The 25351-nt window shown below is 37.7% G+C and overlaps 1 protein-coding gene across 2 annotated transcripts; it reads left to right on the top strand.

Moving 5' to 3' along the window:
* The first annotated feature begins 10966 nt into the window (after positions 1-10966).
* Positions 10967-15974, top strand: LOC133860755 (G-type lectin S-receptor-like serine/threonine-protein kinase At4g03230). Of its 2 annotated transcripts, XM_062296361.1 has the most exons (8): positions 10967-12390; positions 12841-13353; positions 13744-13902; positions 13991-14202; positions 14291-14501; positions 14629-14866; positions 14994-15144; positions 15479-15974. In XM_062296361.1, exons 1-8 carry the CDS (start codon positions 11109-11111, stop codon positions 15779-15781), a joined length of 3069 nt encoding a protein of 1022 aa, XP_062152345.1. In that variant the 5' UTR covers positions 10967-11108; the 3' UTR covers positions 15782-15974. The 2 variants fall into 2 exon arrangements, with proteins under 2 accessions (XP_062152345.1, XP_062152346.1); XM_062296362.1 differs by lacking the exons at positions 14291-14501; positions 14629-14866; positions 14994-15144.
* Positions 15975-25351: the final 9377 nt, after the last annotated feature.

The raw sequence follows: 25351 nt of genomic DNA, 5'->3' as shown, positions 1-25351 counted from the left end.
ATTTCAACGGTTTCTCTATTATTTTTTCTACATTTTTTAAATATTACATATCATTCCTTTTTCTTGTTTTTATTATATTTTTGCAAATACTCATATTCTCTAACGGTCATATTTTTTTCAACGCTCATATTATTATTTTTATTTTTAAAACCAAAATACTAATAAACAAGAAAATCAACCTTTTCTATTTTAACTAGAAAATTGATCTTTTAAAAACAGCCATCATCCCGCTATCTAAATCTTCTCTACTCTCTCTCTCTCTCTCTCTCTCTCTCTCTCTCTCTCTCTCTCTCTCTCTCTCTCTCTCTATATATATATATATATATATATATATATATATATATATATATATATATATTGTTAGAACAGATTCCGGTTTGGTGGCTTGTCGACCTGAGAGAGCCTTTTAACCTGTAAAATAGGAAATTGCGTCGGGAGAACCCGACAATTCCACTCCGAGCTTAAGTTAGTATTATCTCAAGTGTATATCTTTTTGTAATCGCAGAGAGCAATCTCCCTTATACCTGCGTATTTGTGAGGTATTTATAGGTGGAGTGTTGAGAGTGGTTCCATTTTTTCATTGGGCCACGTGTCGGGCTTGGAGGATTAGTCGACAATCCAGATCGTGGGATCGTGGTACATGGGGCACGATGATCGTGGAGTCGGTCTTTAACCGGTTCTAGATTGTGGGGTCACCTTCAGTGATAATCGCTGGGTTGGTTAAATAACCGACCCTGGATCGTGGGGTCTACGCCACAATAATCGAGGAATCAGGGTTTTACCGACTCTAGATGAGATGGACTCGGTAGAACATTATCATGAACCCATTGGGCTTTGCCATTGACGAGCCCAATGGATCTGATTTCGGTAGTTTGCTGCTAGGCTTGGTTGATATGAATCTCGGCCCATTCGGTAAGGTCGGGATATGTTCCCAACAGTTCCCCCCCCCCCCCCCCCTCATTTTTTTGTCCGAGGTGGTTTCGGTGAAAGGAATTTATTGTACAATTCTGCCAAGGTCAATATCTTCCGAGTTAAACTTCGGTTATGCCAGCTTACTGGATATTTCGTTAATTTGAAACATGTCTGTCCGTTCCTTTGGAGAATATCAAGAAATTTGAAGTTCAAATTTTTCAAAAATTTGAAATTCAAACGTCATTGGAAGTAGAAAAGTTCGAAATGATTATTTTGGTTATGATGAGATTCGGGATGCTGCTGTCAGGTCGGTTCGAATTTTGATACGGCGCTGTCAGGTCGATCCGACTTCTGATATGGCGTGTGTGGTTACGCCCAGCCACTTTTGGTCTTGATAACCGACTCACGCGTGAAGATGCGCGTATGGCTTATCTCTTTAGGCAAGTTGTCCACTTGACGGTTACCGTCCCTTCGACTCGGCGCGTTTAATGTGCGAATTTTCGGTGTCCGAAAGAAGGCCTATATAAAGCCCCCTTTTACATTTTACTTTTTCACTTTCACTTTTCACACTCTCGAGTTTTTTCAAACGCTTTGAGTTTTCCGGCGATTTCTTACATTTTCCGGCAAACTTTCCTTCCAAGCCACTTCAAGCGTTCTACAGACTTCCTTCGAGGATTTTTACCGACTTCCTTCAAGACATTTTACTGACTTCCTTCAAGAACTTTCAATGGCATCCGGTTCCAATTCTGATGGTGATCATGTTGGTGGTGGTGCTCCAAATCTTGTTCCCACGAGAACAAGTACAAGACATTGGTCCCGGCCTTTAATGAAGATCGTCTCCGCTGAAGCTATAGCATCCCGGCCTCGATAAACCTTCATTTCCAAGAACTCGACGATCTCTCTATTGTGGGCGGCCACGTGGCTATTCTCGAACGGATGCTGATTGCTAGCTTCCGGTTCCCATTCTCGGCGATAGTTCAGGAACTTGTGGTGGATTTGGGGGTGGCTCCCTCTCAAATCAAGCTGAATGGATAGAAGTACCTATTCGCCTCCTTCATCGCATGGAGGCTCGAGCTTCAAAAGAGGATGTCCATTGCTGAGTTCCTCCTCACAGTGTACCGCGTTTCTTTGAAGCGGGATGGCACTGTGGAAGTCACTGTCCGGAAGAAACCAGCCTTTATTCAACTTGTTGGGACCTACTCTAACAACAAAGAGTGGAAGCAGCAAGTCTTCAGAGTCTCCGGCCAGTAGGAAAGGGCTGAGTCATCATTCTTTCTCAAGGACCAGAGGGTGCTTTGGGAATGAGCCCATATGAAAGTAGAATTAGCCGAGGCCCCAGAACTTTCTGACGAGAAAGTTGACAACATCGATGCCATGATTACCTTCTCCAAGATTGAGGAGAATCAAGACAAGCTGGACTTCGACAAGCTTGTGACGAACGAGAGTATGTGGAATATTCTCGGGTATAACATCCCGATCTTAGATGTCCCTTACTTGAAAGTGAGGAAGAACAAGTCCCAAAAGCCGAATGAGGGCTCTGAGGTTGCTACCCAAAAGGGTAAATAAAAGGTTTAGGAGGGGCCATAAAAGTATAAGGAGCCAAAGGAAGCTCTTAAGATCGTAAAGAAGCTCCAGGCTGATGCCCAGCGAATTGGGATCGAGCAGGAGGCGAAGATGAAGAAGGTTGCGGAAGAGAAGGCTGCCGAGAAGGAGGCAGCAAAGTTGAAGGCTGCCGAGGAGGAGGCAGCCAAGTCGAAGGCTGTCGAGAAGGAGGCTGCTAAGGCGAAATCCACCCACAAGGAAGCAGCCAAGGCAAACACCGCTCAAAAGGAGGCCGCCCAGTCGAAGGCTATCGAGAAGAGGCCTCGGTCGCCTAAAAAATTTGAAGAAATGCCGGCCTAGAAGAAATCAAGGATAGAGGCCGCTCGGTTGTATCTCAAATCCATCGTTTTAGGGTCAACGGTCCAAGATACTCCAATTTGTGCCCAGCCCCTATCGGTAGTTATTCCCGAGGTCCAACCAACTCTGAATGCTACTGAGGAGGCTGTGCCTCAGGCTCGCAAAATCGGTGGAGTTTTGAAGCTCCGTGATGAAGATGAGGCGGAGGTAAAGGCTTCGGACAAGGACGGGGCTATCCTACCAACCGTCGGGGTTGCGGCTGCATTGACTTCAATCCCAGTGATTGAATTAGATCGGCCAGAGACGCCCGTTGTTCACGTCGTAGTCGAGGTTGAGACTTCAGAGGAGTCCTCGTTAGATGCTGCCACTAATTACGGTGAGGTCGCAAGGTCCCCAGATGCCCGAGTTGGGGCGAGTGGCGAAGCTGCCTAGCCGAGCAGTAGGCCTTTAGTTAGCCCCACTATTGATATAGCCGGGCCAAGCAGTAGACCCTTTGTCAGCCTCGGAGCTGACATGGCCGGTTTGAGCAGCAGGCCCTTCGTTGGCCCTAGAGTGGACACAATTGGGCCAAGCAGCGGGTCTCTTCCTGATTCCATTACGTTCTTCAGGCCGGCTTGGGAATACGAGGAGGCCTTTGTGGAAGAGCGTTTGGTCAGGCCAATTATGAATGCAATTCGAGCCTTCATTCCTACCGACTATCTTGGAAAGAGTACAGCCGGGTGTATTCCATCCAATGAAATGATCGAAGCTTTGGTTCAGCTGCAGACCATGGTGAGTTTCTTTTGACCCTTTCTTTTGTTTTCGTTTTCAAGAAATTTTCTAAGTCTTTGCTTTGTTCGGCAGCAACTAGTGGACACCCTTGCTCTCTCTGACCAGCATAGGGAATTCTACCAGGATCAAGTTTCAGTTGTGGCAGGGCTTAGGCAACGGGTTTCTGAGCTCGAGTTTGAGATTGGTCGACGATAGTCCCTGGGGTCCGAAGTCGCCAGGTTGAGCAAGCTCCTTGCTGAGCGGGAGCTGGAGTTGGCCAAATATGACGAGTCGATTGTTGACGTTGAGCTGAGGCGGGATGTGGCCGAGGAAACCGGTCGTGGACTTAATGTCGTGTTGGATGCGAGGGCTTGTGAGTTGTCGGAGTTTAAGGCACTCTTCAACAATGTCGAGGTGAAGTACTCTGCCACATCGTCCAGTAATACTCTGTTGCAAGCTGAATAAAGCGTAGCAGCAGAGGAGAAGAGGGCCGCCGAAGAAGCTCAGAAGGTTGCCAAGGAGTCTCAACGAGCAGCGGAAGAGAAGCTGAAAGAGGCTGAGTCCGGCAAGCAGGCTGCTTAGGCAGATCTGCTGAAGGATGAGTCCAAGTGCCGGGAGCATTGGAAGAAGTCCAAGCATTATAAGTCGAAGGCAGCACACTATAAGTCGAAGGCCGATTGGTATCATAGCCAGATTCTGGCCTTCACCAAAGTCTGAGACCAAACCTGGGTTAATGGTTTTAGCTGGGGTTTTGGCTCTCTCAAGGACTTTGTACTTAACCCTTCGACACCTTCCCCGAACTTTGCTGAGTTGAAGTAGATGGATTTCATGGACGTTCGTCTTGTGGTTGTTTTCGGCATTTTGCACTTTTACCGAGCATTTGCCAAGCACTTTTACCGATCGAGTATTTTTGAGTACATAGTACCCCCCAACTTTTATACTTATCGAAATTTGGCTAAGTGTAAAAGTTAGTAATGTATTTGAAAGCCGGTTTTTACCAAAGATCAAATGTATTGTTTGAAATAGTAAAAATTGTTAAGAAAATTTCTAAGTAGGATTCAACCTTGGATTTTGCTTTGTTAACGGGGCTTTTAGACTTTTCCTTCTTTAGTACCTGATTTATCATGCCGATTAACTCGAGGAATAAAGTAATTTTCTGACTTGAATCATTTCGGTTTTTTCCGGGATATGATTTCAGGTCTCAGATTTACGTGCTTATCATGCCGATTTACTTGAAGCATGAGGGAATTCGCCAACTCGAATCATCTTGGTTTCTATCAAGATATGATTCAAGTTTCATATGTACTTGTCCATCATGCCAATTTACTCGAGGCATGAGGGACTTCTCCGACTCAAATCATCTTGGTTTTTACCAAGATGTGATTCGAGTCTCATATGTACTTGTCCATCATCCCGATTTACTCGAGGCATGAGGGACTTCTCTGACTCGAATCATCTTGGTTTTTACCGAGATGTGATTCGAGTCTCATATGTTTGTTGCAATGGCGTTTTGCGCTTTAGTATGTTGTTTGAATTTGCATTTATTGATAGCTAGACAGATCTTAATAGTAGGTTTTGAGACTGTGATGTCTCCAGTTTTATGAACTGCTATGTAGTAGCCCATTATGTTATTATGACGGATATTATGTTTACATTTCAATTGTATTGTAATAATAATACTCTTGTTGATTTGGTTGTTTTTTATTCGTGTCCCGTGTGGTACAAGTACTATCTTATATGTAATGACCTAATTACACTTGCTTTTATAATATGAGGTATTTTTATTAGAAGCTCTAATGCGTTGGCTATGTTTTAACCTAGTAGACAATTAAATATATTCCACTGCTAATTTTATACTTTGTTGACGTCATTGATGATGTCATAACGGCACGTACAAAAATTGAAAATTTTCATTTACACTTTTTTTGTAAAAGGTGGGTAGTTACATCGGCGGTGGCGTCCCACAAACATGCATGCAAAAATGAAGAGTTTAAATCCAGAAAACGATTTACGGTTTTCAAAACCGTAAATCGTTTTTCAAAAATTAAAGTAGATTTTATAGTCAAATTGAAAATAATTTCCGTTAACCATTATTTTCGCCCCCACTAAATACCGAAAAATGCCGAAAAATATTTTATGCCAAAACAAACAGAGCATAAAATCAATAACAAACATAGCAAGTTGCCCAACAAATGAAATCCTCTCATGATGTCTATAGCAATTTCGGCAACCTATAATTCATAGGTTGAGTTCATACTTGCTACACAAGCTAATTTCTATGAACACCATGACACCAACATTTCATCACGTAATTCTCATATGGTAGTGATTTTGTCAACAGAATGTAGCCAATAAACTAACAAAATTGAAATGGCAAACAAAATTTGCAGCTAAATCTTACTTATATACGAGACAACATTAATTGTGGCTTGAGTAACTTACCATCACTTGAGTCCTTTAGCGCCACAATTTCTTGCATATCTTTCTCTCTTTACATCCTACATACACTTAAAAATGAAAGTGTTATATAATGTTACTCCCTTGTGTTGTTTATACAAAGTTACTTAATCTTGATAAACATGTCAAGGGAGCAGGTTTACTAACTCAAAGTTCTTAAACAGAAAATTGTCCAAAGTTCTTACCCTCTAATACAAACCAAAGCTTAAACAAAGTCTTAAACAAAATACAATCAAAGCGCTCTCAAATGTTGCTTTCATTCGATTGACCTCCATTAGAGCTCTCTCTATGCCTAGGAAGAATAGAATTGATATCAAAAATCAATGATCTTTCTAACAATTATTTGATATTTGTTTGTGAAAAAAAAATGGGATAGGCAAGATTCTCTAACCCTCAAGTATGTAGAAGTATACTATCAAACTGTACCTGCATAGTAGCATGCGATGCCTGCAGAGTAGCATACGATGCTTGCATAGTAGCTTGTGATGACTCCAGCTTAGAAATATTTTTTCTTAGTCTCTTTGCTGTTTGATCTTGCACTCATTGCCCCCCAATTCCTCGAACATGTCCTGAGTGATGCCCCCCTAGTACCTGTGATACTATTTCTTCTTCGGTGGAATTCAAGTTGTCAGAGTTTGTCATTGCCTCCATTTCATTCTGAACAAGCCATATAAACCTTAACAAAATAACTCTTGCATGTTAATTACACATATTTATCATGAATAAGCATTTTATTTACTTACATATAGCTTCTCAACCTCTGGGTTCACAAAAGTCCCATTCTTTCTTGTGTTAGTGTCCTTATAAATTGCAATAGGTTTGGTCCTTTGAGAAGTAGTCTTTGCCTACACATAATTAATAGTTACATTTAATAACATTACTATAAAATCCTTACCTTTTTGTAAATAACATTGACAAATGAACAGGTGCCGGTAGTATGATTTGTTACCATGGTGCTTCTATTTACCTTATTTTGGGTAGACACCTCCTTTAAAATTTTAACCAAAAATAAAATATTCATTACATTTCTTACAATTGTATGCAAATCTTATCAATGTTAATTGACTATTCAGGGTAAAAAGATATATTTACCACCTAGTACTTGGATTCGAATAAGTCACATATAGCAGGCCATTTTTCCAGAGAAACGCCTTCTGGAACAGGGAGGCCGTGAATGCAAGGATACTAATAAGTCATTTTCACCCTTGGAGCGAGAACAAATTAAAGCTGCATGACATAGATAAAACCCACATTTGCTCACAAGTAATCCTAGATATGGCTCATAAAATTGACATAGCTTTTGTTCGAGGGGAAGTGTAACAATGTGGTAATAGATTCATAGGTGAGAGGAAGATTGTTAAGTACATATGTCTAGAATTAATAAAAAAAAAAAAATGTTTAACATTCTTTTTCCTATTCGTTTGTGAAGAAACTTGTAATGAAATGAAATGTACTAAAAAAATAAAAACAATGATTTATGAGTGGTTCGGTGTTAGACTCATACGTTTATCACTAGGAAAGAGCTCAATAGGGCTACATTTTCACTCTTATTGCTCGATTGATTTACATTACAAATGACTCATATTTATAAGAGAATTTGGGTTGGTGAATATAATATCAAGTCAGTTTTGATTACAATCAAATCTGATTTCCTAAAAGATGGAGATGATATGTAGTCATATAGACCATATGGAAGACAGTTATGATCACTACTATATATTATCATAAACTATGTACGGATAAACCATATGGATGATGGTTATGATCTCTATTATATAATACAATAAACTAATCTTCTCATTAGCATGTCTTCTGTTTCCAAATTGAAAAATATTGTCTCTAGGGTTACGCCTTAATGATTTCATATATGCATTATTTTTCTTGTTGGCATAATTGTAGAGACAACATCCAAAATGAATTCATGTAACCCATGACATTCTATAGACATTATTTTGTTTAACTAAATTAGGCTCATTGCATGAGGTTAGTTCCATGATAATTTACTTACTAAGAGTCGTAGACTTACACAGTTACATCCTTTATACCTGTAAAACATTTATTTGTTTTACAGCTTAGAAGGTACTAGTGCATGTTAGAGGTTAGAGTTTGTTCATTAGGCTTAGGATATGGAGCAAGAGCCCTTTGGCAGTTTTACTATATTTTTCAGTATTGATGTATCTCAATGACGTTATTTTGTGACAGTTAGCTGTTGCTATCTTTAAGGATTTCGATTTGTAATTATGTAAGAAATGTTATTGAGGTATTAATTGTAGATCAGATCATATTTTGTCGCATTCCACTATTTTATACATTTTGATAGGTGTTATAGGGTAGTATTCTTAGTTAATTACTAGTTAATTTGAGAAGCATTGTTAGTGACTCTTCGCGTTAACTATTTTAATTAATTAATTCTGAGAGAGTTATAAGTTGTGGCCACCTCCGATGGCTCCAGGTGATATGACAACTCTTGAATGGTGAGTGGTGTGGCTAACCCTTAGTAACAACAAAGAAGGGGAGGTGGGATCCAACGTTTTTTTGGCCTGACGTGATGATCCAAAGTCTTGTCTCATAGGTTTGGTGGGGTGGCCAAACACCCCGGTTATCCTCAAGGGGGTGGTCGGCCCTCATAGACGATATAAGAAAGAAGAGAGAAAGGAGGGAAAATATTTTTTGAGCTGAAATGATAGTGCCACGTTGCACTATCGTGTTAGTGCAGAAGTTAGCTATACATAAATTATTTCACATAAATAAATAAATAAATAAATAAATAAAAAAAAAAAAAAAAAAGAACTTTACCCCTTTAATATTTCACATCTTTTTCAATCTTGCATCCAAAGTAAATTTTTTTCACTTTGGAGGCAAAATTAAAAATGGGCAACAATAAAAATTGTTAAAACTTGATTGTGGTTTATTGCAAATTTTTTCACTTTAAAGATAAGATTGAAAAAAAAGCGAAACATTAAAAGGATAAAGTATATTTTTTCCTAAATTATACGTGGTAGCATTTTTGAAAAAGATATGAGCATTTTTAAAAAAAGATATGGCCCTCAAGTGGTTTATGTCATGGACGATCTAGAAGGGCGTCATGATTCAAACCGCGTAAATGTGTGTGATTATCTATTTTCAGTTTTGAGCCTCTCTTTCCATTTTGTCTTTGCTTCGACGACCTTGACCTTTGCTTATAACTGACCGAGAAATTTCAATAATTCACGTTGGCCTCTCAATTGCCCATTTTGCCATATGCTGAATGTTCTAACTTCTAACAATGGCCATGCATGAACATTAAAATACGACCAGGTCAACTGGCAGGGCTAGTTGGCCATTGAAGGAACTCGTACGTACTTGAGTCCACAATCCCGTGGTAACTGAGTCTTTGAGTACTTATATACTGCAAGATGCAACCTTAAGAACTAGTGGCAACCAAATTATGGTTACTGTAAACCTAGTCACCACTTTCATATATATTTGGCTTCTCGAGGAATACTATTTAGTAGATTGTTATTCGATTGCTATACGATAAGGATGACGTGACAATGAAAATCAGCCTTCGGATAATAAGCAAAGGGCTAGCTTGTAAAAAGAAAAGAAAAAAAAAATCAATGAGTGATTTTTACTGTAACATCATTCCAATTGTATGATAATCGTATAACAATTTACTAAGTAGTATTTCTCTTGGTTTCTTATGCACGTTGAAAAGTGAGCTAGCGTGGCAAAAACACAAATATTGATGTACATCTTTACCCTTCAATGTACGTACGTACCATTAAATTGTGGATTTCATTTACTCTAATGTAGATGTACATCTCATGCATGTGAGGCTAGTAATGGATCGGGAGCTTCTATAATTATTTGTCATAATTTGAGAGAATTCGGATAAGTGATTATGAGAGAACATCTATGAGATCCACTTGACCAAATAAAAATTGAATTGTCGAGTCACTTCTACGATTAAGTAAGTCTCATAAGTATATAATCTTTCATAATTACCTACTCAAATTCTTTCAAATTCAAATAAATAATTATAAAAAATTCTAATGCGGTTAGCATCTATGGCACCCAAAAAAATGCATGCAGATTTTGAAAGGTCGTCTTTAGTCTTCTACCATTAATTTACTCTAGCTGTGGGTGGAATATCTGCGTGCAGTTGTCGCTATTCACGTGGATTTTGGAAAGCCACGGAGTCCCTTTTAGACGTTCCTTCTTGGAAGGAGAAGAAGTGGACAAATTCGAAGGACCTTTGACCGTTGCCTACGGCCACCAAATACTCCCTGACAATTTAGGCCAATAATTAAACTGAGCCTCAAAATGCAAGGATGACGACATTGTATGGGTCAAATAAAAAAGTATTATAATTAAGATTTTTTTTTTATAAATAAAAAAATAAAGCCCTATTTATGACAAAAAAAAATTAGTCACTCTTTAATTAAGGTACCTATTATGGTAAATAAATAATATTATGACAAAAAATTGTAGTCAATGCTTTTTAATTAAGCCTTCACTTACAGTAAAAAATAAGTACAAATAATTGAATTCGAAGATATTAAGAAAGAAAATAAAGAAAAATGGACAGCTACATTAATAGCACCTTTGAAACAGTTACTAACTTGTCATAATTTCACATGAACTTAAAACCAAAATATTGACTAAGTTCATTTATTAAAATGTTTTTTTAGAATAAAGTTAATTTTGTTTTACGCAAATTAAATTTTACATAAAAATAATTATATGTAATTCAACACAAAATATAACATTTTTTGAAATTATATATCTCCTAACAAAGATGTTTTTTGCAAGTTAGCAAAAAAAAAAAAAAAATAAAGGCAAAAGCAGAATGATTTAAAATTAAAATTATTTAAATATAAAAATAGTCCTACCTAAATTTGTCGCATGTGTGTGTATATATATATATATGTATGTTGCATTAATATTGAAGGAAAATATTTTGAGATTGATTTTAATGGCCTCAATTATATTGCCCATTTTGCCACTGCTAAATGTGCTCGCCCTCTATTTTGTTGTGCTAATTACTATGTTCTGACTGCTGATTCAGGCAGCAAGCTCGTGGTAATGGAGTCTTCGAGCTAGCTAGGATGTTTACTGTAAACGCCATGCTGACTACAATCTTCTGCTTCTTCTTGTTATGTTTTCCATTTCTTTGCTCTGCAAGAGATAACATAACATGGAACAGTTCCATTACTGAGTTCCCAAAAGAAACACTTGTTTCTGCTGGAGGAAGATTCGAGCTAGGAATCTTTACTCCAAATGATGGAAGCAGAAGATACGTTGGGATATGGTACTACAAGTCCAATCCAAGAACTGTTGTATGGGTTGCTAATCGCCAGAGTCCGCTTGGCGGTTCCGATGGGGTTTTTGCCATTGGAAAAGATGGCAACGCCGTGGTCTTAGATGGAAATAACAAGAGTTACTGGTCGACGTCGTCGTCGACCGTTCAAGCTAGAAATTCGTCATATACCAACAGGATGTTGAAGCTCCTGGATTCTGGGAACCTGGTTCTATTGGAAGAAAATGGAATTAACAATACAGTGATACAGATCTGGCAAAGCTTTGAAAATCCGACTGACACATTTCTTCCCGGTATGAAGATGGATACAAACAGGGCGTTGACTTCATGGAAAAGTATTGACGATCCGAGTCCGGGGTATTTCACGTTCCAGCAAGACCAAGATGGACAAAACCATTATTCAATCCGGAAAGAAGGGTCAATCCTATTCTGGCAAAGCAAGGTCTCGGGCGATTTCATTGCCTCCAATGACGATGAACTACTCGCTTTGGTATTTTCAGGAGATTTCCCTTCCGAAAAGCAGGATATGAGGCTGGTTATGGATCACTCGGGGAAGATACAGTATTATATTGCGGTAAACGGCACGACAGAGTGGTCGCTTTTAGATAAGGATCAGTGGGATTTGCATTGGTGGGAGCCAAGAAACAGATGCAGTGTGTACAATGCTTGTGGAAATTTTGGTAGCTGCAATAGTAGGACGAAGTCGCTCTGCAAGTGTCTCCCTGGGTTTCGGCCAAAATCTCCAAACAAATGGAATTCCAGGGATTTTTCAGATGGGTGCGAAAGAGTTTCATCCATATGCGACGAGAATGTTGAAAGTGACGACTTCCTGAGCCTGAAGATGATGAAAGTGGGAAAGCCGAAGGATATATTTCACGTTCGTAATGAATCAGATTGTGCAAATGGATGTCTTCTCAACTGCAACTGCCAAGCTTATTCATATACTGAAAACACAAGACAGCGATATGATAGTCAAGGTAAAAGCTATACTTGGGGGGATCTTGATAATCTCTGGGAGAATTTCACTGGTGGCCGTGACCTCTCTGTCCGGGTGGCAGCTTCTTATATAGGTACTCCTTCGTGTCTGTGTTAAATCGCCAATTGCTTATAGTAATTTGCGAATTTAATTGTTTAATTAATTTTTAATTTTTCTCTTTATGTTCGGGCGCAACCTTAAACTTAATAAATAAAGCCCAAAATATTTAAATGAAATGAAAAGTGAATGATAAAAACCTAATCAGAAGCGAATACTTTTGCTTTAATGTCATATTGAACTATTGGCTATTTTAAAAATTTAAACTCAAACCTAAACCCAAACCCAAACCCTATAGTTTTGTATTGTGTTCTTGTCGAATTTACGGGTTGTGTAAAAAATTATTAGTTTTGCTTCTAACTAGAGTTTAATTAGGCAAAGGTAGTGATGTCCTTTGAATTTTTTTCTGTACAATCTCCTATGAGGTAGTGATGTCTGCCTGACAGATGATGAGTACTGTTGACACCTAAGACATCTACACTTGCAGGATCGAGAAAAAGAACTTGCAAGCCATGTGGGACTAACTACATTCCATATCCATTAAGCACTGCACTAAACTGTGGTGATCCCTCGTACTTCAGCTTTGACTGCAACATGGAAAATGGCACCCTAAGCTTTATTACACCCAATGTCAACTACAGTGTCACCAGGATCAATCAAGAAAGACTTACATTTGCCATCCAAGTCAAAGATGCACTTAACTGTTCATCAGCTACTGATTCAGCGGGCAAAATTCTGCAGCTCAACCATTCCTTGCGGTTTAAAGTGAGCAGTGGGTGCAATGAGTCGAGTAACTCCATTTCAGATCCTCCTTTTGAAGATAGCGTGATAAGAGAAATAGAAATTGGATGGGAACAACCATCGGAGCCAAAATGCAGTTCGTTGGAACTCTGCACCGATTGGGAACATACGACTTGCAGGGACAGGAAAGATGGACATGGTAACTGCCGTTGCAGTGGACCCTACAGATGGGATCCCGTTAATGTCAACTGCACTTCAGGTGAGGATGCAAAATTTGAATAGAAAAAGTACCTTGTTACCAGTTTTTGGTGGCCTTTTCTGATCCAAGCAGTCACAACAAATTGGTATTAGAGCTCCGGTCTTTTTTGCAGATGGAAAAGTTTGGTGCTCAGAACAGTTGTATTATGCTTTCTGCTTGTTTTGGATCATAAACTCTTAAAATTACTTTAACATTTGCCAATGATTTCAAACATGGATCCATGTTCAAGTAGAAAAAGGTATTGGTCGTTGTCCATGTTTTGGAGTACCACCTTAAATTTACAGAGCTCTCAATACAATTGTCATTACCCTTCTTGGTAATATCAGCTACTCTGTTTTTGTGTGTGTATGAAATGAGTTACTACTTACATATTGTTCTGCTTCATTGCAGTCCCTAGTTCCTCTGGACCTGATGAAGGGTCTTCACAGAAGAAGAATAAGCAGCTATCATATCGTATTTTCGTGGGGATTCTTGCAACTATAATTGTCATCTTATGTATAATTTTTTCAGGACACTATTTGAAAAGAAGACGAGTGGCCAATAGACAAGGTAGCATTATTGTCAAAATAACAATGTATTTTGTCTTTCTTCCATTAGATTGACAAGCGGCTGATTTTAAATTTTCTTTTGAAATCAGATAACAGGGGAAGCAATCAGGGAAGCATCGCATTGTACTTGTACGACATTGAGAGACGTGTCAAAGATTTTATAAATTCAGGTGAGTTTAGAGAAGATGATAAGAAAGGCATAGATGTACCATTTTTTGCTTTGGCAACCATACTAGTTGCTACAGACAACTTCTCAGAGGCAAACAAGCTTGGACAAGGAGGGTTTGGGCCTGTTTACAAGGTAAAAAACCCTTTTCTCAATAATCATGAAATTCATCTTAAACAATTTTATGGTTAAACAAGGATAATGGGTATGAAACAACACTCAGGGTAAGTTTCCAGGAGGACAACTTATTGCTATAAAAAGGCTGTCACAAGGTTCAGGACAAGGCTTAGAAGAATTTAAGAATGAGGTTATGTTGATTGCCAAACTTCAGCATAGGAATCTTGTTAGACTTTTGGGCTATTGCATTGACAGAGATGAAAAGATGTTACTCTATGAATATATGCCCAACAGAAGCCTAGACTCCTTCTTATTTGGTTAGCCTCCCAACCTAAATCTTTTAAATTTTTCATTGTATAAATATATGAAATATTACCAAATACCAATAAAAAGCAGCCGAAGATGGTCACTAACTTTTTTCTGGAACTGAAAATGATATATAAGATCGAACACTATGTGTGTTACTAAACTGGGAGATACGCTTTGACATCATTTTGGGAATCGCTCGAGGGCTGCTTTATCTTCACCAAGATTCTAGGCTGAGGATCATTCATAGAGATTTGAAGACAGGTAACATTCTGCTGGATGAGGAGATGAACCCCAAGATTTCTGACTTCGGCTTGGCAAGGATCTTTGGAGGCAAACAAACTGAGGGAACCACGACCAGGGTAGTAGGGACTTAGTAAGTTTCATTGTGGATGGTTAATCTCTAAAGCACTCTGATTGTTTAGACTTTTGTATGACATTTTTCACTTCCCCCACCTTCATTCCCTCATTCACTAACTATTTGAAAAATTGCGGTCATGCAGCGGCTACATGTCTCCTGAATATGCATTGGATGGGTTTTTCTCATTCAAATCTGATGTCTTCAGCTTTGGTGTGGTTGTACTTGAAATTATCAGTGGGAAAAGGAACACAGGATTTTTCCAGTCAGAAAGGTCTTTGAGTCTTCTAGGCTATGTAAGTGCGTTGAAGTGTTTTATATGTTAAAGAGTTTTCAAAATCAATTTATTATATATATATATATATATGGTTTGAGAATGTTTTAAAAAAGAGCCTTGAAAGAAGAAACAGAGAAATTAAAGTATGCACTTATAACGCTAACTCACACCAAACTATTTATTTAAAGCAAACAATACTTGGGTGTATGCACTTATAACGCTAACTCACACCAAACTATTGATTTAAAACAAACAATACTTGGGTGTATGCACTTATATGTTCTTATTTTATAGATAGTTATTCTTCTGTCATTCTGTGCTTCATACCAATTTCGATTTTGAAACTGTCCCAGGCATGGAAATTGTGGAAAGAAGACAGGGCATTGGATTTAATGGACCAGACAATACTTGAGAGTTGCAACACAAACGAATTTTTGAGGTGTGTCAATGTTGGACTTTTATGTGTACAAGAAGACCCCAGTGATCGTCCCACTATGTTGAATGCAGTTTTCATGCTTGGGAATGAAACTGCAACTCTCCCAACTCCTAAACAACCAGCCTTTGTTGTAAGGAGATCCCTTTCTAGCACAGGTTCTTCTTCTAGTAAACCACGAACATTTAATGAATTAACAGCTACCATTGAAGAAGGTCGATGATGATGGAAGTTCTCATCATGAGTCCTGTTTTCTCTCCACCAGTTTCTACTACTTCATCAGTGGAACTTCTTTTATTTGTTTCCCATCTGTTTGAATTAACCTCCTAGTAGTTGTTTTTCTCCCCTGTTTTCTGATTAGAATGTCTGTGAATCTGGCTCCATTGTGTTTGTTATTTAATCCTTTCATTAGTACATGCATTATTTTTTATAAGCAAGAAATTACTAAAAAGTGCAATTCTCTTACTTCAGTTACTACTTTGTCAATACACATTTCAACAGTGTCTCTATTATTTTTTCTAAATTTTTTACATATTACTTATCATTCCTTTTTTTTTTCTTTTTTCTTTTTTTTCCTTTTTTTTTATTATTATATTTTTGCAAATACTCATATTCTCTAAAGGTCATATTTTTTTTTTCAACGCTCATATTATTATTTTTATTCTTAAAACCAAAATACTAATAAACAATACAAACCCATTTTTCTTTCTCTTTTATGTTAATTTAAATATTTATAAATAAAAATAAAAACTACTGCCAAAATTCATTAACAGAACCACCACAATTTTTGCAGTTTGCTTTTACAAAAATGACTATGACATCCAAAATTCAACGCCTTAATTATAGTCCTTGTACAATTAATTTGATTTTCATTTTTAACAAAAAAAGAAAAAAAAAAAGAAGGAGAGAAACCATTCCGACTACAAATTTAAAGGTCAATTGTGTAAAAATCGTGTTTAAAAGCCTATAGAATTGCAGATGCCTAATCTTGTGGAGGTGATGAACAATAAAATAAAGCAATATTTTGCTACTTGTGGTTAGGGGTGTGCGCGGGGCGGGGCGGGGCGGATTTTCGCCCTTTATGCCCCCGCCCCGCACAGTTGCGGGTTGATAATTTTCAACCCGCAAACCGCACAGTAAAATGTGACACCGTGCGGGGCGGGTACGCGCCGGCCCGGGGGGTGCGAGTTGGGCGGGGCGGGTTTTTTTGAACGACTAGAAATATCACAGAGAAACATATTGAAAGCCAAGTGAAAGAAAGAAGCGGACCCGGAGGAAGTGGGCGTGAGGGAAATCGGTGGAGACGTGGTAGAAGACCTGGTCCATGTGCTTGGAAGCCTCGCACCACGAGGCCCAGAAGTGTAGGACAACCGGTGCGCCACTCCCCAGCACGCTATCCAGCTCTTTCGTCCAAAATATCCCGAAATTAAGCGCAGAGAGAGAGAGAGAGAGAGAGAGAGAGAGAGAGAGAGAGAGAGAGCCTTTGATGCTCAAGAGAGACTTTGCTGTCCCAAAAACCCAGATCTCACCCGATCAAACAAAACACAAATCAACACCAAATCGCACGAAGAGGGAGAGAATGAGAGCGTGAAACACATCTGGAATTAAAAATGTCAAGTAAAGAAATGGTGAGATAGGTATGTCTCAGTCTCGCCAGACGTAAACTACTTTAAAAAGGAAGAGATGAGTCTAGAAGATGAAGATTGAAGAGGCTTAGTGGAAGAGGCTGAAGAGCGGCGCTAGGGTTAGAGAATGAAGTGAAGAGTCAAAGACTCTAGAAAGTAGAAAATAAGATAAGAGGAAAAAATGATGTGGCGCCTTTAGTTAGGGTTACATTATTATGGTTATTCTAATAATTATTACTATTATTTTATTTTATTTTTTTATTTTTTTATTTTCCTTCTTGTAGGGGCGGGTTCTCAGGGATTTTTAAAACTCCAACCTGCAACCCGTCTTACCCTGCACGAGTTGGACAAAATCCAACCCATATCCGCATAATAAACTTTCAAAACTGTTGATTTCGAAGTGGGATAGGGTGAGGCTGGGGGGAGGTGGGTGGGTTTTTGCCCACCTCTACTTGTTGTGGTAATCCCAAGGTAGATTACCATTGCAGCAAAATATGTGTTTTAGATTAGCAGAAAACAAGTTGTTGGAAGTGAAAAGCGGATGTAGTGGTCTCTTTCATTGAGACAAAAGTTACAAGTACTCAAGACACAAGAGTTACAAGATGATAAATTATATTTATTGTTGTTAATGTAGAAGTAGAAAAGACTTGTAACTTAAGTTCAGACTTTTTCTTTACAAATAGAGTGTTGTATATTATCAAATGAATAAAGGCAAGATGTAGCCAACAAAAAGACTTTGACGGGTAGATGTAGGCCAGAGACCGAACCACTTAAAATCTATGACTTTTTGTTACAATGCTAATAAAATTAGTTAAAAAGTTAATTTGGTTAACCGGATGTGAACAAGACTAATTGAATGCTGATTAAGATGGACCGGTTCCTATTACAATGTTGAATCAACTCTGAACTTAATTTGTCTAGATTTACTAGCTCAAGTAACCATTTGATTAGCTTCTTTTTTCTTTGATCAGGATTTAGACGTAGCTGTAAGCAGGCTTGAGGCCTTAAAAGTAAGATATATCAATTATCTTTACAATTCTAGGAATTTGGCTCAGTTGGAAAATCTTCATCAGCTGCAACTTCTAAAATTAAGCACACTTTTCACCCAGACGACATATGTACGGTCTTCCTCGAACAAAATTCATGCAAACATACAACAAACAGCAGGGTAATTGTGTTTTTTCATGTCAAATTGTCTGTCTTGGACTATTACAGGAAAACCTGTCTCAATCAATCTTAATTATATCTTTCTCAAAAGAGACAAAAAGGTGAAGCCACATTTGACATTTCAAATTCTGGTGGAAAGCAAAGCCACTGGGAGCATGTGATGAGATGGTCGAGCACGAGTCATCACCCAAGTTGTTAAGAGTCTTTTACATTACTTTATTGTGTGAGTCTTTATCATTAGCAGTGGATTGTTATCTCATCTTTACTTTGAGTTATTTAAATGTTTGAATCTATCATTGTGAGACTATTACGTAAGATGATCACCGTGAGTGATTCTTATGTTTTATTATGTTAGTAGGAGTCTATTGTTAATTAGTAGAATAGATGCTTATTATCATTTGAATGAGTCAAAATAGGAATTGTACCGAACTGTTGTTCAATCTTTTAAGGTTGTGTCGTTTATTTAAAGAGAATAAGACGTGAAGAATAATCATCAAAAGAATTAATTCAAACTTTGTGTTTGACAAAGAGTCTTAGAATCTTCTAATTTCCTACCACTAATTTTTCCAAATTAGCAAAATAGGGGACCATTGGAAAAGACAAAATGGACATGTTTGTTCTCTGGCTAATAAGAAGATAAATTCGAAGACCTTGACTTGGTCACAAATTTGCCTCCACTAAATCTGCATTACAAAGCACCCCCATCGCAAACTTTTATATCACTGTCGTTTTCACTATTAAGGAAAACAGTACTGATACAATGTATCAACACCATATAGGCCAATACTATATATATATATTTTGTAAGTATGTAGGCCAATAATATTGTACAACAATATATTTTGCTCAGAAGCATCTAGAATGATAGAATATGGAAAACTGCAAATTACTTACTTCACAATCTCTAATCACCGGAAAACATTTAAAGAAGCAAGTTTAATTATATTAAAGTTGGCAAATATTAGTTTCAGGTTCATTTTGCTTTACTACCTCTGATATGTATTGTAAATGATGAACAATCTGTGAATGATGCATTTAAGAAGATGAATGGATATGAATATAGTATTCATATTGAACAATTCCAGTTTCTCAGACTCCTTTCAATTTGAGTTTGCATTCACAATTGACTTTTCAAATTTTCTCTAAATTTAACTTTAAAAGATTTCTAAGCTAATTGTTTTTCAAATTCACTAAATATCAAACTCTCTAAATATTTTTCTACTTCAACTAAATATAATTTTTTATTAGTGAAACTTTTTAGCAATATAGCTAATTAACTATGTAAATAAGCAACGGAACGATTGATTTTATAAATACCTTTAGCCATTGTTTTACTCCAGCGAAATGAAAAAGCTTTTTCTACAATAATCCAAGAGTCTTAAAAAAACAGAAATTCTTCTGACCTATTGGCACTAGTAAGCATCGGTCAGAAAAATGAATGTGAATTAAAATTTTGATCTTTTCTAAAAAATTAATTCTTCATATCTACTAAATTTAAGTAAATCTCCCTAAAAAAAAATACCGGGATGGTTACAAAAATTGAATAAGGGCGATATTGAGCAAATGGAGATTAAATTGATGTTGTCTGGCCTTGAAAGAAGATAATGATCTGCAGGTGACGTTAGAGAAGTCTTCCACAACAACCCTTGATTTTGCTAAAACAAAACCAATATAATATAGCTATGATATTATGTAGATAATTTAAAATTTTCGGCTACATTTTTTCTTGATCATTTGATTTTATACAAGACTCTATTTATGGTGAAAGAATCTTACATTTCTTTTCTATTTTTAGATTAACAACAGCTATTTTATAACTTTTGTCATTTGAGTTCTTATAACTCTTGTCTTTTGGGTTCTTATAACTCTTTTCATTTGAGTTCTGGTAACTCTTGTCTTGAGTTCTAGTAACTTTTGTTTCAATATATAAGAGATATGCAAATTCACTATTAAATCTATGAAACCACATGTGATTTCTACAAATGTAATGTTGGTTTTGCAAAAGAGATGTGTAAGAGAATGACATCAAACACATCTCCTTAATTAATTATCTTGCAGACGAGTAATGCTACATGTCATACCCATGTGCTATATGTCATACCCATGTCCTTCTTGTGTCCCTCTAAAAATGAGGTGGCTTTTAAAATCACCATTGAGCTTGTGATTGATCAAAATTGAATTTTGATCACATGGTGATTTTAAAAGCCACATCATTTTTAGAGGGACACGAGAGGGACATGGGTATGATGTTTAGAATTACTCCTTGCAGACAGGGGTGGAGTTGGCCTTTCAACTTGGGGGGGGAAAATTGGGGGGCAAATCTAAAAGAATAAAAAAAATTTAGGGTTAAAATTTTAATTTTTAATTTTTAATTTTAATTTTTTTTTTAATTTTAATTTTAATTTTTTTTTTTGAGAAAACCTTGGGGCTTTGATGGGGAGCCCCTAAGGCTGTGGCTCCGCCACCGCATAGAATAATCTTTTTTTTTGGCACACTCTTCAAGTCAAGGTCTTGCTTTTTTTTTTTTTAATACAAATTCATATGTAAATTCAGGATTCAGTTATGTGAAAGTACACAAACTTTTACTTTTTTTTTTTTTTTGGTTACATAAAATTCAAACTCGATATAAACTCTAAACATCCAACACATCCTGACGATTTTTTTTAAAAAAAAAAAAAAAAAAATCAAAATCCTAGGTATAAACGAGTCGAGCTCAAACGAGTAGTGCATGTATGAGCTCGACTTGTTTATACTCGTCATAATCTCAAGCCCGTGACCAATATCAAAAGTTAGGATCTACTTGGCTTGCTTGAATTCACCCATTAGCCAAGCCTGATTGTTCTTCTTCAACATGAACATGGATCCTAGCTAGTATTAACTCACCGAACACTTATTGTCTCTTCTCAAGGCTTATTAGGGATTAAGAGTGAGAGTGAGGGGGAGTTGGATGAGAGAGAGAGAGAGAGAGAGAGAACATATATGGGTAGAGTAAAAATGAGAGAAGTGAGCACCTTCGAGATTATTAGGGCAAAGGGATAAAACAACGTCGTTTATTAAAATTTTGCCGGCATTTTAAAATAAATACTTGTAAAAGTTATTCGTTTAAGTAAACTAATTATCAGCATTATTATAAAATGCTGAAAAGTTACTGGCATTGTGGTTAAACACCGAAAATTATTCGACGTATCCTTCGATAATTATCAACGTTTTATTACTAATGTTGATAACTATTTTACATTTATTGGTTTATGCAAATTAACACCAAGAAATTATTAATGTGTAAATTACACACGCAATAATGGAAATTAATTTCTAGGCATTTACCGTTAACGCTGAAAACGGAAATGCGGGTAAGTAACGAGATTTCAGCAAGTGTTTTCCCAATTCTGGTCTTCCTAATTTCAACCTTAAATATTCTTTTTTTATTTATCTCTTAAGCCTTTATTAACTTGTTTTTAATCCTAATTTAGAACGGAGTATTAAATTATTGGTCACTAAAGACACACCGCTGCGTTGGTCAACACAATTGAACCTTTTTTTCTTTTCGTTTTTCACTTTCTATTGATTTTTTTAATTAGGGGGTATTTTAGTTATTTCCGTTTCCTTGGTTCAGGATATGTATCTCAAACTAGAGTAATGCTACACATCATCCCCTTGTCCTCCTTTTGTCCCCTAAAATTGATGTAGCTCTTAAAATTACCATTGGATTAAAATCCAAGAATGATATATCAAAAATTCAATGGTGATTTTTAGAGCCACATCAATTTTAAGGGGACAAAAAGAGAATAAGGAAATGATGTGTAGCATTGCTCCTCAAACTAAGTTCATTCTGAAAAACTGTGAGGCTGCAAATTAACGGTGAAACATATGGTGGATGGCTTCTTTCTTTCTTTTTCCATTTTTTTTTTTTTTTTGGTGAGTTTTGCCTTGGTTTTTCCGGGCATCTTCCTCTGAGTCAAGATTCTACTGGCTAGCCATCATAATTGGCTGAATTTAGATGTTCTTCTTTCTGAATTAAATCCACCTGACTACTGGTCACACTAACTTTTTATGTGGACTCAAATTTTATTAAAACATTTTATGGATTTCGTTAGGTGCAATCGAAGAGTTAATAAAATGACGACACGAGTCGCTCTTAATAAAAATAAAATATATTAAAACTACACATATATAAAACAAAAGAAAAAAAAACTATATTTTTTTAAAAAAATAAAAAGAAAAAAATAAAAAATAAAAATTTGTGGTTACTTGTTAGGCAGCCAACCCCAGAGGTGGCGAGGGGGTGGAAGGCCACCCCTAAATCAGGTGGGAGTGGCTTCGGGCCACCCCTAGATCTTGCTGGGCATGGCCTGCGGGCCACCCTAGCCCATCAAGAATGTTGCATGCCAGCCCCAATAAGATCTAGGGATGGTTGCCCAACTTAAAAAATAAAGAGTTAGAATATATTCTTAATATATTTTGAATATAATATTATTGATTTATATTTCCTAATTTAGATTGATTTGTATTTCTTAATATAAGTCGATTTAGGTTTACTTATATATGTCGACTTATTCAACTATAAATAGAGACATATGTATTGTAAACAATCAAGTTAATGAGCATAATGTAACCGTTTGAGTTTTATTCTTTAAATGTAAGTCATGGATCCAACCACATAAATTCTCTTTCTCTTTTTTCTCCCTTGCTTCCGCTACTATTTCGCTTTTATTCTATTTTAAATTTATACACAAATCTCAATGGTATCATAGTCATCTTTCCTTCGCCTAAACAGTACAGTCACACTTCCATGCGCTATCAAAAGCTTCTACCTTTGAAACTCTGCATCTCCAAAGTCGTCCAATTAATCACCTTGCTAGCAACGCCAATCGATAGATCTAAAGTAGATGTGTCCATTGCCGTCGAAATCACGGACATAATCCATGTTACGTCCCACCCAAAGATTCTACCCCGTTTAGCCATGCGCCACAGCAGTCCTCCAACCACCTCGACAATCACATCATCAGAAAGATCTGAAGCTGATCGTCCCATATCTGCCTAGAGATTAGCCATAGTCATTGTCATGCTCTTCAACACACCGCCCAAAAATTCTGCACATTCAATTACACGCTGCTACAGTCATCCAACCACATCGACAATCACGCCATCAAATGGATCTACTGCCGATTGTCCTAGATCTGCCAATTTCACCGCCATTAGAGCCTCAACTAGCTCTCACGAGCTACGGGTAGATTTTGATAGCCGCTCCATGCGACTCTGGCAGGAATCACGCGTTGCCTCCACCAGCTGTCTGAGGAAGAAAACCATGGATCCAAGATCGTAAACTGTTGATCTATCGGACCGCTACAACCACACGCCTCGTGGAGCTGCCACGTGCCTCCACACACCATCTCTGTTTACTATGCATGTCTTCCACACACCAAGGCTCACCTGTCTAGCTTTTGTGCATCACATCAGATCCTAGCCCGCGATTCCACCTGTACCTCCATTAAACCGGATCACAAAACGCGGGTTCACCTATATACGCCACATTAGATCATAGGTTTGAGGTCCTATTCTCCTTTTGATGTACTCACCCACACCAGATCATATCCTTTAGCTAAGCTCACAAGCTTAGAGTGCTTCTGCATGCACCATATCCAAAGCCATCAAGTTGGTTCCAAAGAAAAGAAATAAAAAAAAAAAAAGAGTCGTCCAAACGGACCACTTCACGCTCGCAACGTGCCATGTCAGGATTGGTGCGCCTAGGGCTGGCAAAATAGGTACCCGACACAACTTGTGGAGACCCACAACCCGTTTAAGTTAGAACCAAACACGACTTGTTTATGTTAACAGGTCAAGGTTCCAGACACAACATGACACAACAATTTCACAGTTCACTCAACACAACCCGTGAAACCCGCATAATGGGTCGTATCGGGTCAACATGACCTGAGACAACCCATTTGACCCTAACCTAATAATCTAAGCTAAACATCCGCAAACACTTGGTTTTTTATTCTCTGAACTCGATATGGTATTATACATACAGATTACAAACCATCAAATTAGTAACTAAAACATGATTTACAAGTTATTTCACTCGGATACCCATTTCTCAATTCATTCAATCAATTCTAGATTTGTCCATAGATTTAGCAAAGCCAAGAAAGCTAATAAAGAAAATTTGATGAATTTCAAACACATACCGCCCCATTGCCACTGCCAATATTGTTGGTGGAGATGCCCTTGGCGGACTCATCATCCAAATCACGTCACTTCCTCGCACTATCGCCATTAGCACCACCTCTACCACCATCGCCGTGATTTGCTCTTAGGTCCAAACTCATTGGATCACTCCTCGAAACATCTCGATTCGCACCGCTAATGTCCCCGAACTGCGAGCTCCCCAACCCCAATCCCTGTCCAAACTCCCCCATGCCCCCGCTGCCATTCATCGAGAACTGAAGAAGAAGGGGCGACGCTGAAGAAGAGTAGAGAGAGAGAGCGTCGCTGCATCGAGCGGGAGGAAGAAGAAGAAAATGGAAGAAGAAGAGGGTGCGGCGGCGGCACGGCACGGCGCTGAAGCTTGAAGGAGAAAGAAAAGAAGACTAAAGAAGTTAGGGCTTTTTGACCATAACCTAAATTACATAATAATCTAAATCTAATCCCATTTCCTTTTTTTTTTTAATAATAAAAATAAATAAATAATCGTGTCTGGCAGGGGTGACCTGTGACCTGACCCGCCAGACTAAGATAAACAAGTCGACCCGTTTTATGACACAAACATGTTTAAGGTAGACTTAAACCTGCTAATTTTGTGTCGAGTTGTCAGGTTGTGTTAAAATTGTCAGCCCTAGGTGCACCAACCTGATAACCACCGAATTGGGCTTATCTTTTTTTCTTCTTGGCCTGCAGTCGGCCTCTACTCGATTCTAGGCTCACAACGCCTATCGATAACCACTCAATTCAGCTTTTTTTTTTTTTTTTCTTCGTCGCCCACAGTAGGCCCCTAGTCGGTT

The sequence above is a fragment of the Alnus glutinosa genome, chromosome 2 (genome assembly GCF_958979055.1).
Source record: "Alnus glutinosa chromosome 2, dhAlnGlut1.1, whole genome shotgun sequence".
Classification (NCBI taxonomy): Eukaryota; Viridiplantae; Streptophyta; class Magnoliopsida; order Fagales; family Betulaceae; genus Alnus; species Alnus glutinosa.
The sequence above is the reverse complement of the archived record's forward strand: the minus strand, read 5'-3'. Positions and strand labels throughout refer to the sequence as shown.